The sequence below is a fragment of the Anopheles merus genome, chromosome 2L (assembly GCF_017562075.2).
Source record: "Anopheles merus strain MAF chromosome 2L, AmerM5.1, whole genome shotgun sequence".
NCBI classification, from domain to species: Eukaryota; Metazoa; Arthropoda; class Insecta; order Diptera; family Culicidae; genus Anopheles; species Anopheles merus.
Window position 1 is genome coordinate 19267491 of NC_054083.1, and position 14073 is coordinate 19281563.

The 14073-nt window shown below is 42.6% G+C and overlaps 1 protein-coding gene across 2 annotated transcripts; it reads left to right on the plus strand.

The window, feature by feature from the left end:
• The first annotated feature begins 393 nt into the window (after positions 1-393).
• LOC121591346 (D-aspartate oxidase) lies at positions 394-12588 on the plus strand. 2 transcript variants are annotated; one of them, XM_041911733.1, is made up of 5 exons: positions 394-699; positions 3852-4156; positions 10997-11120; positions 11206-11351; positions 11564-12588. In XM_041911733.1, exons 2-5 carry the CDS (start codon positions 3969-3971, stop codon positions 12108-12110), a joined length of 1005 nt encoding a protein of 334 aa, XP_041767667.1. In that variant the 5' UTR covers positions 394-699; positions 3852-3968; the 3' UTR covers positions 12111-12588. The 2 variants fall into 2 exon arrangements, with proteins under 2 accessions (XP_041767667.1, XP_041767668.1); XM_041911734.1 differs by having other exon boundaries at positions 394-512.
• Positions 12589-14073: the final 1485 nt, after the last annotated feature.

Here is a 14073-nt window from a genome sequence, read left to right on the forward strand (position 1 = left end):
ATATTAAATAAGATCCATGGCCAAGCTCGTATATGTCCAAAGCGCGAATAGACAAAGTGGCAATAGATTGACACGCTACCGCTACGACCAATCGAGTACCCGATTAGATAATGGCCTCATACATGCGGGGTAGTAATAAATCCTTGACCCCTAACCGTTTCCATCTGTTCAGCGGCTCTTAAATTTTGTTAAACAGAACCAGAACAGCTCGACAAATACCATTTAACCGCTGCTTCTCTTATCAATGCCAAAGCCACCGACGGCGATCCATCTTGGTGTTTGTGTGTGCGTTTGATTGCTTATGGTTTTGCGCCGGCTGACTTTTGTTTGCTTCGAAGACAATCCTCCCGGGTGTATGTTTATTGCTTCCCGGTTCGTCTTATCGCAAACTGTGTGTGAAGTACGCGAGCTGCTGCACTCATACTAACCGCGTAATCGCCCTTTTCGTTGTCGAATCGACCAGTCCCGTTCCAGCTTCTCGACCGGCTGCATCCTTCAGCTTCGTCTGTTCGGTACGTTGGGAAGGTGGCAGGCCAACCACAGTTTCACCATTGTCGCCGTTGCAGCATCCACCAACGAATCGCGCATGAACGCAGTATCGTGTATCGTAACGTTACAAAATCAAAGGCTGAAGCTACTGCTTGAGTTAGCTCGTTGCCATTAGTGACGGAAGAGGAAAAATAGAGACCGATCCCTCAGGTGGGTATATAAAAATAATTTCCCTCAGTGCGGAGAAAATTATTTTTGCGCCGATTCTTCGTGCGTGCGTGCGTGCCTGTGCTTGCGACAAATGCTCTGTCTACGTGAGAGCAAAGCTGTCAAGTCTCGCTCTTTTCCACTCTCGGTGGGAGTGCTGTCCCGATGCCGAGAAAAGGGTTTGAGAGCGTGTGCGTTCCGTTGGTCTCCCTGCCGGTGATTACGCAAGAGATGCAACCTGTTCCCTCTGTGGTGGATTCTAATAACAGAAATAACGCGCAAACTAACGGTGCGAGGAAGCGAATGAAAAACAAAAAAACTCAAGTCCCTCACTCACTTCAACCAGCTGTTGATTTCAATGGCAAGGCCATATGATTCATATCGTTACAATCCGTAACAATGATCCGTTACAATCCGTGATCAGTTTCAGTGGAGGAGAAGATGTGGAGGAGGCAATGTGTGGCGTAGTGTCTTACATTTTCCCCCGTACAGAAGGTGAAGCTGTGTTGCAATAGTGTGTGTGTTGGGTAAACCATTTCCACGAATTGTTCTAATCCGATGAATGAATTGTTTTGCTGGGTTTTATACGTCTTTTCAGTTCTATTTCTAGTCGTAGAACAAGAAATGAAATGGAACCGTTCTGAAAAGGAAGCATGTGCCAATTTTGGACCCCAGCTATCAGTAACAAATAGATTGTGCTTATATTTTACCAGACAAAACAAATCATGCCGTACTGCAGCTGTCGCACAGCACTTCAGTAACCTTTATAAGAATGGAACTCTGCCAAATCGAGGAATCCGCGAGGAGCCCCGTCTATTCATTTGTTTGTGTTGTGATTTTTAATTGTTTAGCATGTTACTGTAACATGTAAACAGTTTGTGGTAGGCATGGCATCAAGGTGAGATCTTGAGCCAAGAAGTAATGGCGCCAGAATGCAAACGTTTAATTGGTACATGCAGTTTGATAGTTAAAGTTTCCCTGAATTCTTCAAAAAAATAATGAAGATGGCGGAAGAATTTGGTATAAATGCTGCCGCCATATGTTTAGTATTACATTAGCTGTACCGTTTTGAAACGCGGCTTCGTAATATCAATTAAATTTGTGTGTCTACAATAAACGGAATCTTTGTTAAATATCATCATTGTTCATTAAACTTACTGTCGTCGCCGTTGAATTGAAACTCTAATGCGCCAATTTTAATTATTTACATCATTGTTTGTGGATGTTGTGCATTCGATAGTGTGGAATCAGAACTTTTTCACTATACAAAATCCAAATTACTATAATGTAAAAGCTATTAACACATGTCTGTAGGTTCATTTTTTGTGATTTATCTAAAATTTTCTTAATACTACCACCTTATAGTACACGATAAATTTACATTGAAAATTTCAAAAAGATAGTATTTTAATCACATAGTTTTTATTGTAATATTTAAATTATACATCATTGAATTATTGATTATGTGAATTGAATTGACTCATTTTAGACTCACTATTGCGGCTTGGTAACATGGTAAATAACAATATTGGCCTGCAATCAAAAATGTATGCCATAGAGATAAAAATTGATGACAGTGAGGCAAATTTGGTGCCTTGGAAGCAAACATTTAGACACGCTGTTATACATTTTCAACTTAGTGGCAAAATTTAGCGACAGCCGTCCTGCTTCTGAAAATTGTATTCGTTTTATTACCTTTACAAAAGTCAATTTGAGATTTACAGAGCGCCATGAGTGTTTAAAATAAATATACACTTTATCGCAGAAATTGATTTCAACGAAATCGTAGTAGTACTAAAACTAGAATTTTAACCCTCTTTCGGTTCGGTACGACGTTCCACCATTAAGAGATTTGACTTGTTTAAAACTAGTTTTTGTATCAAGTTTGAAATCTGGTAGATGAAGAAATCTGGTAGAATTCATGTCAGCAGTCTGTATTAACCCAGGCGCCAAAATAGTATCACAGGTATAGCCTGAAAAATAAAAATAAATCCTCATTCACTGTTGAAAAAAAAAACTTGTAATTGATTTCATACCGATACGTTCGTCCGTCGGTCAAGATTGGATCAAGTCAAGGAATCGTCTAGTTTTGGATCGTATCGTTTGCAATGTGACGATAAAACTCTCCGAACATGTCTTGGTTGGTAATAATTAAATCTACCCAAAAGTGTATCTTTTGTAGATTCCATTCCTGGTTGTAAAAAAAAAAAAATTAATTGATCCCTGAAGCAAATTGAAGACTGTAGCTTAATGCTGTGGGGCGGTCCCGTGGTACGGTCGTCAACTCGAATGACTCAATAACATGCCCGTCATGGGTTCAAACCTAGAATGGACCCCCCCCCCCCCGTAGCAAAGATTGACTTATCCGGCTGCGTGGTATAATGAATTAAGTCTCGAAAGCCTGTATCGGCCGGGCATGTACGCGCGTAGGACGTTACGCCAAATAGAAGAAGCTTAAGGCTAGTCGCTCACGAAGTAAGAGAATTTTGTGCATTATAAGTATATGTTCATTGAAGTCATCCAGTTTTAAATTTGATGGATAGGGTAGAGGTGCTAGTGACATCACCATTTATTTTGCAGTTTCTTTGTTAATCTGCAAACCGCACACTACTCAAAAAATTATATTATACAGTACACAGTATTACAGTAACACAATGTCACGTGCGCAATATTGACCAAATGATTGTACAATCATAAATGTGTTCCCCGTAAAAAAGGCTTCCAAATTTCACAACCATTCTTGCCTGAGTGCTGTTTGGTTGTAGCGCGTTTCCACATAGCAATATGTAGCTTCCATTTATTGCTAGTTTATATTTGGAAAATCGACCTTGCTCCATAGCGTATGTTACGAGCTGCCACCGTTGCCTGGCTGATTCTATTGAAATCTATAATAAAATCGGTTCGAATTTGGGCTACGGCGGCACCGAGAACGAAAACAGGACATCAAGATAGCAACATCCAACCGACAACCCGGTGGTGCTAAACCGAGTTTAGCAGTACACTCAGCTGGTGTATCAACCAACCGACCACAAATCGATAGGGAACTATTCCTCCCAATCCACCCCGGGTGTCTGTCCCGCTTTCCCATTTGCACTCCTTGGTTGGTTGTTTAATGTGTTTGGTGCTTGTCCTCTCTTTCTCCTCCTACATTGCAGGTGTATAGCTTTTCGTCAGCCTCAACCATATCCTTGGACGGACGGTGGGTCACAATCCAGTTGAACGGTGAAGGGTAGGTGGACGCAAAAAAAAAAAAATAAAACACCTTATCGACAATGAATATATGCGTCGTCGGGGCCGGTGTCGTCGGTTTGACGACCGGACTGGAGCTACAGCGCGAGATGCGGAACGCCAATGTCACCATACTCTCGGACCGGTTCGAGCAGGACACGTGCAGCGACGTTGCGGCTGGCCTATTTCGCCCCGGAACCAGCTTTTCCGGCCCGACCGAGGAAATAACCAGGTAAACAACTAGAGGAGGATGGAAACGCGAAGAGGGTCCATGAGGGGCGGAAACGTTGAACCCATTTTCACACTCGACCCCGGGTCGACGACGGTCCATTGACTCACACTATCGTTTTCGCTCCTGATTGTTTTACAGCGCAGGATGACAGAGTAAAGGATGGGTTTTTAAATTATGCTTCATGTGTTTCTCTTTTGCGAATACTAGGTGTGATATAATAGGCTGCGCTTGTATTGCTACCCGTGTATCAGGGAAAACCGCACGTTTTCCTTAATGAAAACCTTTTATTACAACAGCAAAAGTAGTTCAGTATACTGCCGCCACTGTAGTCCACTTACCCATTTGGTTCAAAGTGGTGACCACCGGTGGTTGGAGCCCATCATGTAGCCATCATTTTTCATTTTCGTCAACGTCAAAGTCTTTTGGTGCGTGAGGAACGGTTTAATTTTTCATCCACCAGTCCTTGTTGCCAGCCGTGTTTTCCTCTACGACGGCTGTCGAACGATTAGTAGCATGGAAAAGTGTCGAAAGCAGGACACAGGGAGTGATGGAGAGGGGGTTAAATCACTTTACCATATCGATGGCCACACGGCATCATGCGTTGAACGTCGGAACTCCGATGAACAGACATCCTTGATGCTTTATTTAAATTACCAACCGTTCGGTTTAGTTCGATGGAATTGGTTTGGAGAATGTTTGGTTTGGTATGGTTTCAAGATTGCACCAGTGCCTGTAGCTTCTATTTTGATAACTTGCGGGGCTACTCGTGACTTATTGATTGACGTGCAGTTCGGTACGTTTAGGACTACGTTTGAATGAAGAAAATGATAATTCAAAGTTGAAAAGACTGGGACTATGCACTGTTAATAAAGACATTGAAATGTACGGTACAGAACAGTATTTAAATCATATATACTACTAAGTGTCTGTTTATTGTTACCTCCTTTGTTTATTGTTAATTAGCCGTTAGTTTTCTCTACTTTTTGACAGATCATGTAATTCATGGAAACTTCTTAAATTTTATGATAAACTTAAGTAGCGGTCAGAGATTTTATTACAATTTCATCCATAATATTGATGATTGCACAATATGCTAAACATTTTTGAAGTATCTCTTGAAATAGTTAAAAGTGCATTTATGTATAGCTTTAAAATATGTAACAACTTAGTTAAACTTCATTGCTAGTCATTTTTTTCCGAAGTTATATAGCAGGAGTCAGGAGAACTTATTTACATCGAGTTTTAGCTTTTAATCTTTAATAGAGTTTCTTATTTTTTCTCAAGACAATGGCATCATTTGTACAACATTTTATGATTTGAGCAGTTAAATAATAAAAAAAGGTTTGTTATATTTAAAAATGTCAGAAAGAAGCAATAACAAAAAGATCCTATAAATTCATCTTGACAAGACCTGGACCTGGAGATAATTTCAAATCAATCTGAGAGAGATCATTGTTACTTTTAACATAACTACCTCACACTAACTGTTTTGTACAAAAGCTCATAAGATCCATTTTTTGTACAAGATGTGCAGGATAAGTTCTTTTTGTGGAAATGCACAGCATACATCCTTTGATGTCGTATGATCGTTTGACATTTTTATTGAATTGTACAATGGTTTCTAGTTAGTTTCTTACCATATTGAAGATAGAATGCTCGATAAGAGAATAATAACGATGATATTATCTTAACGGTTTCTTGGGTTCTCTATTTAATGTATTTAATGTTTAATGTTTAAAGATTGAGTCAAAGTAATTGTCTCAAAGTCAAGTAATATATACTTAGCACAATTACTTACACAATTTTGAACAACTATTAGTACTTATAGAAACTCTAGAAAGAATGTTAACTACAAAAATGAAGCAAAAATACTTTTACTTAGAAGAAAAAGTGATTAAATATAATATTTTGTCATAGGTTTAGTAAGAAAAGTCTGTAAGTGATTTCGATGATGCAGTGTGATAAATGATAAGAGATCCTATACTGATAGTTTAAATTTAATACCTCAGCCAATTGCTCAGTGGTATGAAACGATTACAAAAACAAATCGATAAGTGTGCTACAAAATTTAAACTGCTCGTCCATATCGGCGACCAATATCGAACCCCGATCGAACGGAAAGTGAGTAAGCGAATCGAGTCGGAATCGATGATGGAACCAACATCAACCGTACGTGTGCAGTGATTCGCTCCATTAGACACCTGTCGAGAGCTATGGCCAGACAGGAAAGAGTGGAAGGCAGCCAAAGGGAACTCCGGTTTCTTCTTCCTGCTTTGCTCGGTCGGGGTCAGGTCGAGCGAGTCGAGAACACGACGCCGCTTCGAGACGCGGTCACGATCGATAGGATTTCGTTGCCAACTGGTTGGGGGTTGGCGGGTGCCTCTTTAATGCGCTGTATACGCTGCACCTGTGCGGAACTACCCACAGCCGACAGCCACGTTTGCCAATTGTGGCGTATCGTTGTCGTGTGGGGCGAGTGTGAGCAAGCGACGGAAGCAAGCAGCAAGGTGACACGGCCTCCTACCCACTGTTAGCCCCCCTTAAGTTACGTAATTTACACCACGACGCAAAGCTGATTGGTACGAAAAGTTGGTAAAGGAGAAATTTTGCGCCAACGGCACCAGGGCAGGGAGCGCTCTCCAATACGTTCACCACGTCACTCATCCACCCCGTGGGTTCCCGTTTTTCAAGTGGTCATTCTTCCGTGGTTCGCATAGTTTATGTTTGGTTGTTCTTTTTGCCAGTGCTTTTTACACTCAAACCCCCTATTGCCCCGTGCGCTTGGGCCAACTATTTTTAGCAGAGAGTGTGTGTGCGCGCGCTTCCGTCCACGTCCGTAGCTTCCGCGACCTGCGATGGGTCCATCGAAACCACCATATTTACTGCACACCATAAACACACGATAAAGCAAACGCGTTTGAAGCTTGAGTGGAGCGGGGGGCAACATTGCTGTGGAGAGCGGGTGCGAGTTTGAGACAAGTTTGAAATTAGGAATCCAACGCGTTATTCAGTGTGGATTAGAAAAATGGCACCTCGACGAATCTAACGGCACTGGTTGTTGGCGAAAGCAGTGTTGGTAATAGTTTCCGTCCCGAATGCCATCGCATTTTGGGCAACTAATTATTTACATTATTTATGGCGCGAATGCAGGAAGTTGTCTACTTTGGACATTGTTTAGATCGTTGCTTAGCGTAGAAGAGCGTCTCAAGGTATGTGAGTGAAGGGATTGTTTGGCTATTACATGGTTCACCTAGCCGATACGGCATTGGAATTTTGCGAGAATTTTGCGACCAAGAATTTTGGAATCAAGAAGTTGGTGATCAAGAATCTTGCGATCAAGAATTTTGCGATCAAGAATTTTGCGATCAAGAAGATTACAACAAAGAACTTTGCTATCAAGAATTTTACGACCAAGAATTTTGAGATCAAGAGTTTTGCGACAAAGATTTCTGCGATTAAGAATTTTGAGATCAAGAATTTTGCGATAAAGAATTTAGCGATCAAGAATTTTGCGACTAAGAAGATTGCGACCAAGAAGTTTGCGATCAAGAATTTTGCGACCAAGAATTTAGCGACCAAGAAGTTTGCGACCAAGATTGATGCTTCCAAAATCCTTTTATGTTTTATTCTTTACTATGACTAATTCATACTTTACAAGGCTCTAAATGAAATGGCATGGCCCAATTGAGAGTTTACGTCGCCCTATTGAGTATTTACGGCGACCGAAACGCTTTCACGATGCCGGATTGGTTAGGTAAACCCTGTATTTATTTGGGCAATGGGGTTGGGATTTTTATTTCATAGTTTTATTTATTTATTAATTTATTTTAATAAAGGGAAGGAAGAGTATTTATTTTAAATCAAATTCAAATTTGTAGTGCTTTTGAATAAGTCATTACCTTTTTTTGATAATATTATTATTGTTTTAATTACATTATTTCCTTGTCAAACAAATAAAATAATTAAAATTGTTCCCTATATTCATACATATCATACGAAACGAGTCAAATAATGCTGTTTTATGTTTATAGTATAACATAAGAGTTATCTGTATTTTAGCATTTGCTACAAGCTTAATCTAGTTTATGCATTATTTTTCACACGTCCTATTAGAATATCCTAGCTTAAATATCCTATTAGAACGCAACGTTTCTTGAAATGTTTGCTAATCCCATACCATAAGAGATATGTGGGCTTTGTCTTGCTGGGCTTTGTCTTGCTCCTTTGTGGGCAATCACAATGTGGGCTTTGTCTTGCTCACTTATTGAGTGAATCACTTAATCATTAGAATCTTTTTCTCTAAAAATGGTTTTTCTTTGGTTTGGTTTGATGGTGTTTACAACAGTTGGCTACCAAAGTGTTCGGAACTATTCTTTAGATCTAGATTAAATGTGCAATTTCCTTTTCGGTACCTACGCAATGCGACATGCGGTAACGTACAATGGCGTCATCAATGAGCGCTTTTTCTTGCTAATCCTCGGCCCAGGGGCTTCTAGTTTGGAAAGCTTCAACCACGGCATGACCAACCTTCCATCCTTATCCTTCATCTAATAATATTTGTTTATTACTGCATGACGATATTTTCCGATAGTTTACTAAATTTACTACACTATTAAATTTTATCCTTTTGCTTTAATTCAAGCGTGTCGTCATATTGATTTCCTTTGTCTGACATAAATCGGGATTATTTTAACGTTCTACAAAAAAATGTATCTATGCTACATTGTGTTGGCTGTATTTTTTGATGTTAATTTTAAAACAATTTACTAAAAAATTACAAATTAGAGTGTTTCTGCACATTTAAAATATGATCCTCTTCTATGTGTAATGTGTAACTATAAACCATACTAAAACTGACATAACTTTCGCATCCGTTATCACATGAAACTGACGCAAAATAAACTTGATGACGGAATTGTTATCATTCGCAGCGTTGGCTGCGAAGTTGTAAAATACTAAACCGCTGACAGAAAGTTCCGACGTAACACCGCAACAAACCTGATTTCGCAACCAGCTGTTCCGTTTCAACCTGCTTCGACCTGTTTCCTCTCAGTCGTTGGCGGTTGTTGCTACCATGTTAACCAGCGAAACGTGCTGATACTAATCACCTCTGGCATTGATTTCTAGCACGATGCGTAAGAAGGCAAAGCAGAGGGAAAACAAATGACGAAAAGAAAACAAAATAATCGATGGGACAGTAACGCGTTTCGAATGGCCGAGAGGAAGCCCTTGAGCGAAACCATTTAGTGGGATATGGGACAATATATATATGGTGACCCGAACCAAACGACACCACACCACTACAAGAGACCTTCCCTCGGCGCTGCGCTACTAATGGGATAGTCCGGGACAGATGAACACTTTCATATTCAGGCCACACGGGGGGTCAGGAGGGGCTCGCAGCATAACGTTGCGACGTCCTTGCACTGGTTGCTTTGATTTGTTTGTCTTTGCTTTGAGGTTGAATTGGTTCATAACGACTCGCAGGAAATGGAGCCGCCTAGTGGCGGATAACAATTGGATCGATTTCTTTCATCGGCGTTGAGCATTCGTAAGCATTAAAGTTATTCCGCAAAAAATGGAAGGTCTGTTTATTTTTAATATAACTTCGGTAAAACTCTAATTGGATTCGATCAATCGGAAACATAAATAAACTTCCTCAACGTTCCAACACTGTGTTCTCGATCACTTATAAACTATCGACACATGTTGCGCACCGTTTTTGAACAGAATGACACCGTTTTCTGAATCTTCACAGTAACGCCCGTTTCACTTACTTCCCTTTTGTCCAGCGCTACTGACTGGAACTTTTCCGGAGCTCCCAATTAGGCACGAACCCGGAAGTTGCAACGACTGACTACTTGCTATACCTCCTCTTCTCCTTCTCCTTCTCTTTCCATTTTTTGGCACTAAAGTGTCGGCTAGCGTGTATTCAGCTTGTCCTCCCGATGGAATAGCCTGGTCAGTAACGTGATGACTCGTGTAATGTGCCTCAGTCATGCCATCCCGTATACACTGTGGCGTGTAGATGTATTGTGTCAAAACGCTAACCTACAATATGCAGGCGGCTAGAGCTAGCAAGGGTCTCTCTAGGGTGCTTTGACCTAGCGTTTCGCGTGCAAGTTCTGCCGCCATCGCTCTACCTTCTGGTCTACTAAGTGTGCATTATTAGTGGCGAGTGAGTTTAGTTTGCGTAAATATTTACATACAAAGGACACGACAGTGGATTAGCGGAGCCGAACAGGGATCGATCGGTTGCCTCCTCGGTTTATGGGACAAATTATGTACACACAAAAAAGTGCCAAGCTGCAGCGAAACTTTTAGTAGAAAACGGTAGAAAGCATGTCTAATATTGAGTTATACTGCAAGCAGTGTAATAGTGTTAACGCCCCCTGAGAATGCACTTTGTCTTTCTAACCTCATCCACGATAAGGCTCAAAGGGGAGGAAATCGAACAATCTATCTATACGTCTCCACTCTGCTCCATTAGCAGTGGACTTGCTTCAACACGAGCCTCTTTAAAACTATCCCCCCCACCCCCCCCCATCCTATGACAGTGAAAGGTGTTGGGGTTTGATGTTTTATGCCGTCGGGTTTTATGCCGTGTACGCCTCACTCATTTGTTGCTTTCCGGAGTTTATGCGGTCGGCGTTATTGCTTTGGGGCTCTCGTAGTTCTTCATGCCCAGTAGGGTGGAAGGTTGGTTCTGTCATTTCCTTTCCTTCCGGGCGTTTTGCGTGGGGCGACCAGGGCATTCCTTCCTTTAATCGACACTATTCAACATTGATTCTCCTTCACTCACCGCTCTCCGCCACCACTACCACTACCTCCCATCGACAGGAAATGGATTTCAGACGCGTACAGCCACTGGGACGAACTGCGCCGGACGGAACATTCAGCCCGGGCCGGTGTGTGCCAGATGTCGGGGTACATTTTTTCCAGCCGAGATCCGGCCATTGTACGGGTAAGGGCCATTGCAATGGGGTCCAGGGGAAGGGGGGGAGGGAGATGTCAGCAAACTAATTGTTAATGGTTTTATGCCTCCATAGAATCACTACATCGAGAAGGTCCTGCCTGTGTACCGTGCCGCGACCGAGCAGGAGCTTACCATCTGTCCGGGCGAATGGAAGTATGGGTCGTTTTTCACCACCATCCTTGCCGAGTGTCGGCTGTTTCAGCCGTGGGCCACAGAAAGGTAGGTCATATTGATTGGATCGGGTCGACAACGGACGGGGCATTGAACAGTTACGAGGTCGTCCTGGGGGAGGAAGAGAAAGGACTGCCCTTTTCCCGGTCCGGCCCCGTCCTGGCACAAAAGGAAGCGATTATTAATGGGTTATATCGTGCTGTGTGTGTGTGTGTGTGTGTGTGTTGTTTTTTCTTCTCTGCTCCTTTGTTGCGCACCAGGTTTCTTGACAATGGCGGACAGATTGTTACCGTGGCGCTGAACAACTTGCAGGAGCTGCGCGGCAAGTACGACGTGGTCGTGAACTGTACCGGTCTGGGGGCGAAGCGGCTGTGCAACGACCATAAGCTGGTGCCGATCCGCGGTCAGGTCATCAAGGTGCGGGCCTCCTGGGTGAAGACGGCGTTCTATGCGGACTTCGACACGTACGTCATACCGGGCTTTGAGGGCGTAACGCTCGGGGGCTGCCGCAACTTCGACAGCTACAATACGGACGTTTCGCGGCACGATTCGGCCGCCATCCGCGAACGATGCGAGTCGCTGCTGCCGAGCCTGAAGGGTGCGCCGGTGCTGCGGGAATCGGTCGGGCTGCGGCCGCACCGCGATCCGGTACGCGTGGAGCTGGAGCTGCTGCCGACGGCAAATGGCAGTGTGCGCGTAGTGCATAACTACGGCCATGGGGGCTATGGTGTGACGACGGCACCGGGGACGGCCAAGCACGCGGTGAAGCTGGTAAAGGAAGCACTGCAAACCAATAGCAAACTGTAGGGGAAAGGGAGTTTAAAGGCGAGGGCATTGGGGTGAAATGGGGTGCATTGTAATCATTGCAACCAAAAAGAACTGAAAGAAATTCGCATGAAAAATGTATCGTTTTGAGCAAAGTGTAAGAGAAATAAGGAAGAAATTTTAACCATTTTTACTCCAAAAGATTTTATTCAATTGTTTCGTTAGTAATTGAGAATTTATACCTTCACTTTCGTTTGATAATACGAAATTATAACCTCCACTTTGAAAATACTTATTAACGATCGATTCGATGGTACCGTGGTAATTCCTGTAATTTCCCAAAAATGACGACACAGAAAAGGTTTTGTGTGGTCAGCGTCTACCACTGATCGGGCCGAGCGCACCCGAAGGATTCCGATCGGGGCTAAGCGAAAGATAAAAGTTCACTCTTTCAACGAAGCCTACGATAAGGAACAGTTTGTAGCGTCATAAAATAATAAAAACGACTGCTTAAAAAACACTTGTAATAGTTTTATTTGTCAGTAGCTTTAAGAGAAAGAAAGAGTCCTGTTGCAACATCCTTGCTTACAGTAATATTTACTAATTAGTTTCAAAACAACTTTTCATTGAACAATATCATTGGGTTTTTTTATTAACAAAATATTACATACTTACTTATCCGGCGCTACAATTGATTTGCGGTCTTGGCCTGCCTCAGGAGCATCCGAAACCGCTCACGGTCTCGCGCCTTCGTCTGCCAGGCCGTTATCCCGCCTTAATGGCAGACGCCTCCACGCCATCTTGCCACCTCAATTTGGGCCTCTCACGCCTCCTCTGTCTCTGGACGGCCTAAAAAGACTTTACGGGTTGGGTCGTCCGTTTCCATGCGTACAACATGGCCAGCCCACCGGAGCCTGGCGAGTTTGATACGCTGCACGACAGTGAAGTCATGCCCGAGTGAGTGATCAAGAGTTTAATGCTAAACAAAATGTCATCAAGCATGTAATTGGTGCACCAATCGTTTGTGTCTTACCTCTGACCACCTCAGTAGTGTACGTGAGCTTATTTGAGCTTCGTTTCAGTCATGAGTGTTGGTGACTGGAAAAGTGGCATTTGGCAGCTTTGTTCACAGTCAGAAAGATCATGATTATGTTTGTAACGGCATTAAGCTTTGCTTGTGAGTCAAAGTCAGAGTCAGAGTACTCAAGCACTCGTATGTCTTGTTCGGCATGTCATGACGCACTTTCTTTGAGTATCAGCAATGGGCATCAAGCTACCACGGATATGTTAATTGTTTTCGTTGATGAATATCTCGTGATACTCATGACATATTGCAGCACTGTTCCCAACCTCAAATATTCTTCTACTGTCATACATTTGGCCCGATGGTCAGGATTAGGCCGGGTAGATTGTCGCAGAAAAAGACATCATAGTTCTGGTTCTATTAGTTTCAGTTGAGATATTTATTGGAAATTAAATTGGTGTAGCTAAATGTTATGAATCACGCATTAGACTCGGCAAGAGTCTCCAGCATAATAGGAGGATTTCTTTGGCATGGCAATGGAGGAATCCGAGTTCCACTGCAGCAACTGGCTTTACCACGGAAGCGAGGTGGATTGAACCTGCACATACCAGGAATAACTGCATATGCCCTCTTGACAAACCGATACCGAGCAGAGTGCAGCTCCCTCAAATACAGCGAGCCTCATATCGTCCAAGCTGGTAATCCGCCAAATCTGGCCACCATTCCAACTTGGTATCCATGCCTAAAAATCGTGGTAAGACAACTGGCATATTTACCCGCTGATTATGTCTCAAATCCCTCTTCATGTAAACTTCGTCGCATACTTGTGGACAAGCTACCAGATGCCAAAGTAGCACATGAAAATCAGCAACTTTGTTGGACCAGAATCTGGGCTAATATGCAAAGTTTTTATTTATCAGCACAACAACGAGCTACTCTATACATGCTAGCAAATGGTAAAGTGTCACATGGAGAGCTCTT

Excerpts from the sequence above, each read along its gene's own strand:
- LOC121591346 (XM_041911733.1), top strand. The coding sequence starts at position 3,969 with ATGAATATATGCGTCGTCGGGGCCGGTGTCGTCGGTTTGACGACCGGA. Across the intron at positions 11,121-11,205 it reads GAGATCCGGCCATTGTACGG|AATCACTACATCGAGAAGGT; the intron begins GTAAGGGCCATT and ends ATGCCTCCATAG. Across the intron at positions 11,352-11,563 it reads CAGCCGTGGGCCACAGAAAG|GTTTCTTGACAATGGCGGAC; the intron begins GTAGGTCATATT and ends GTTGCGCACCAG.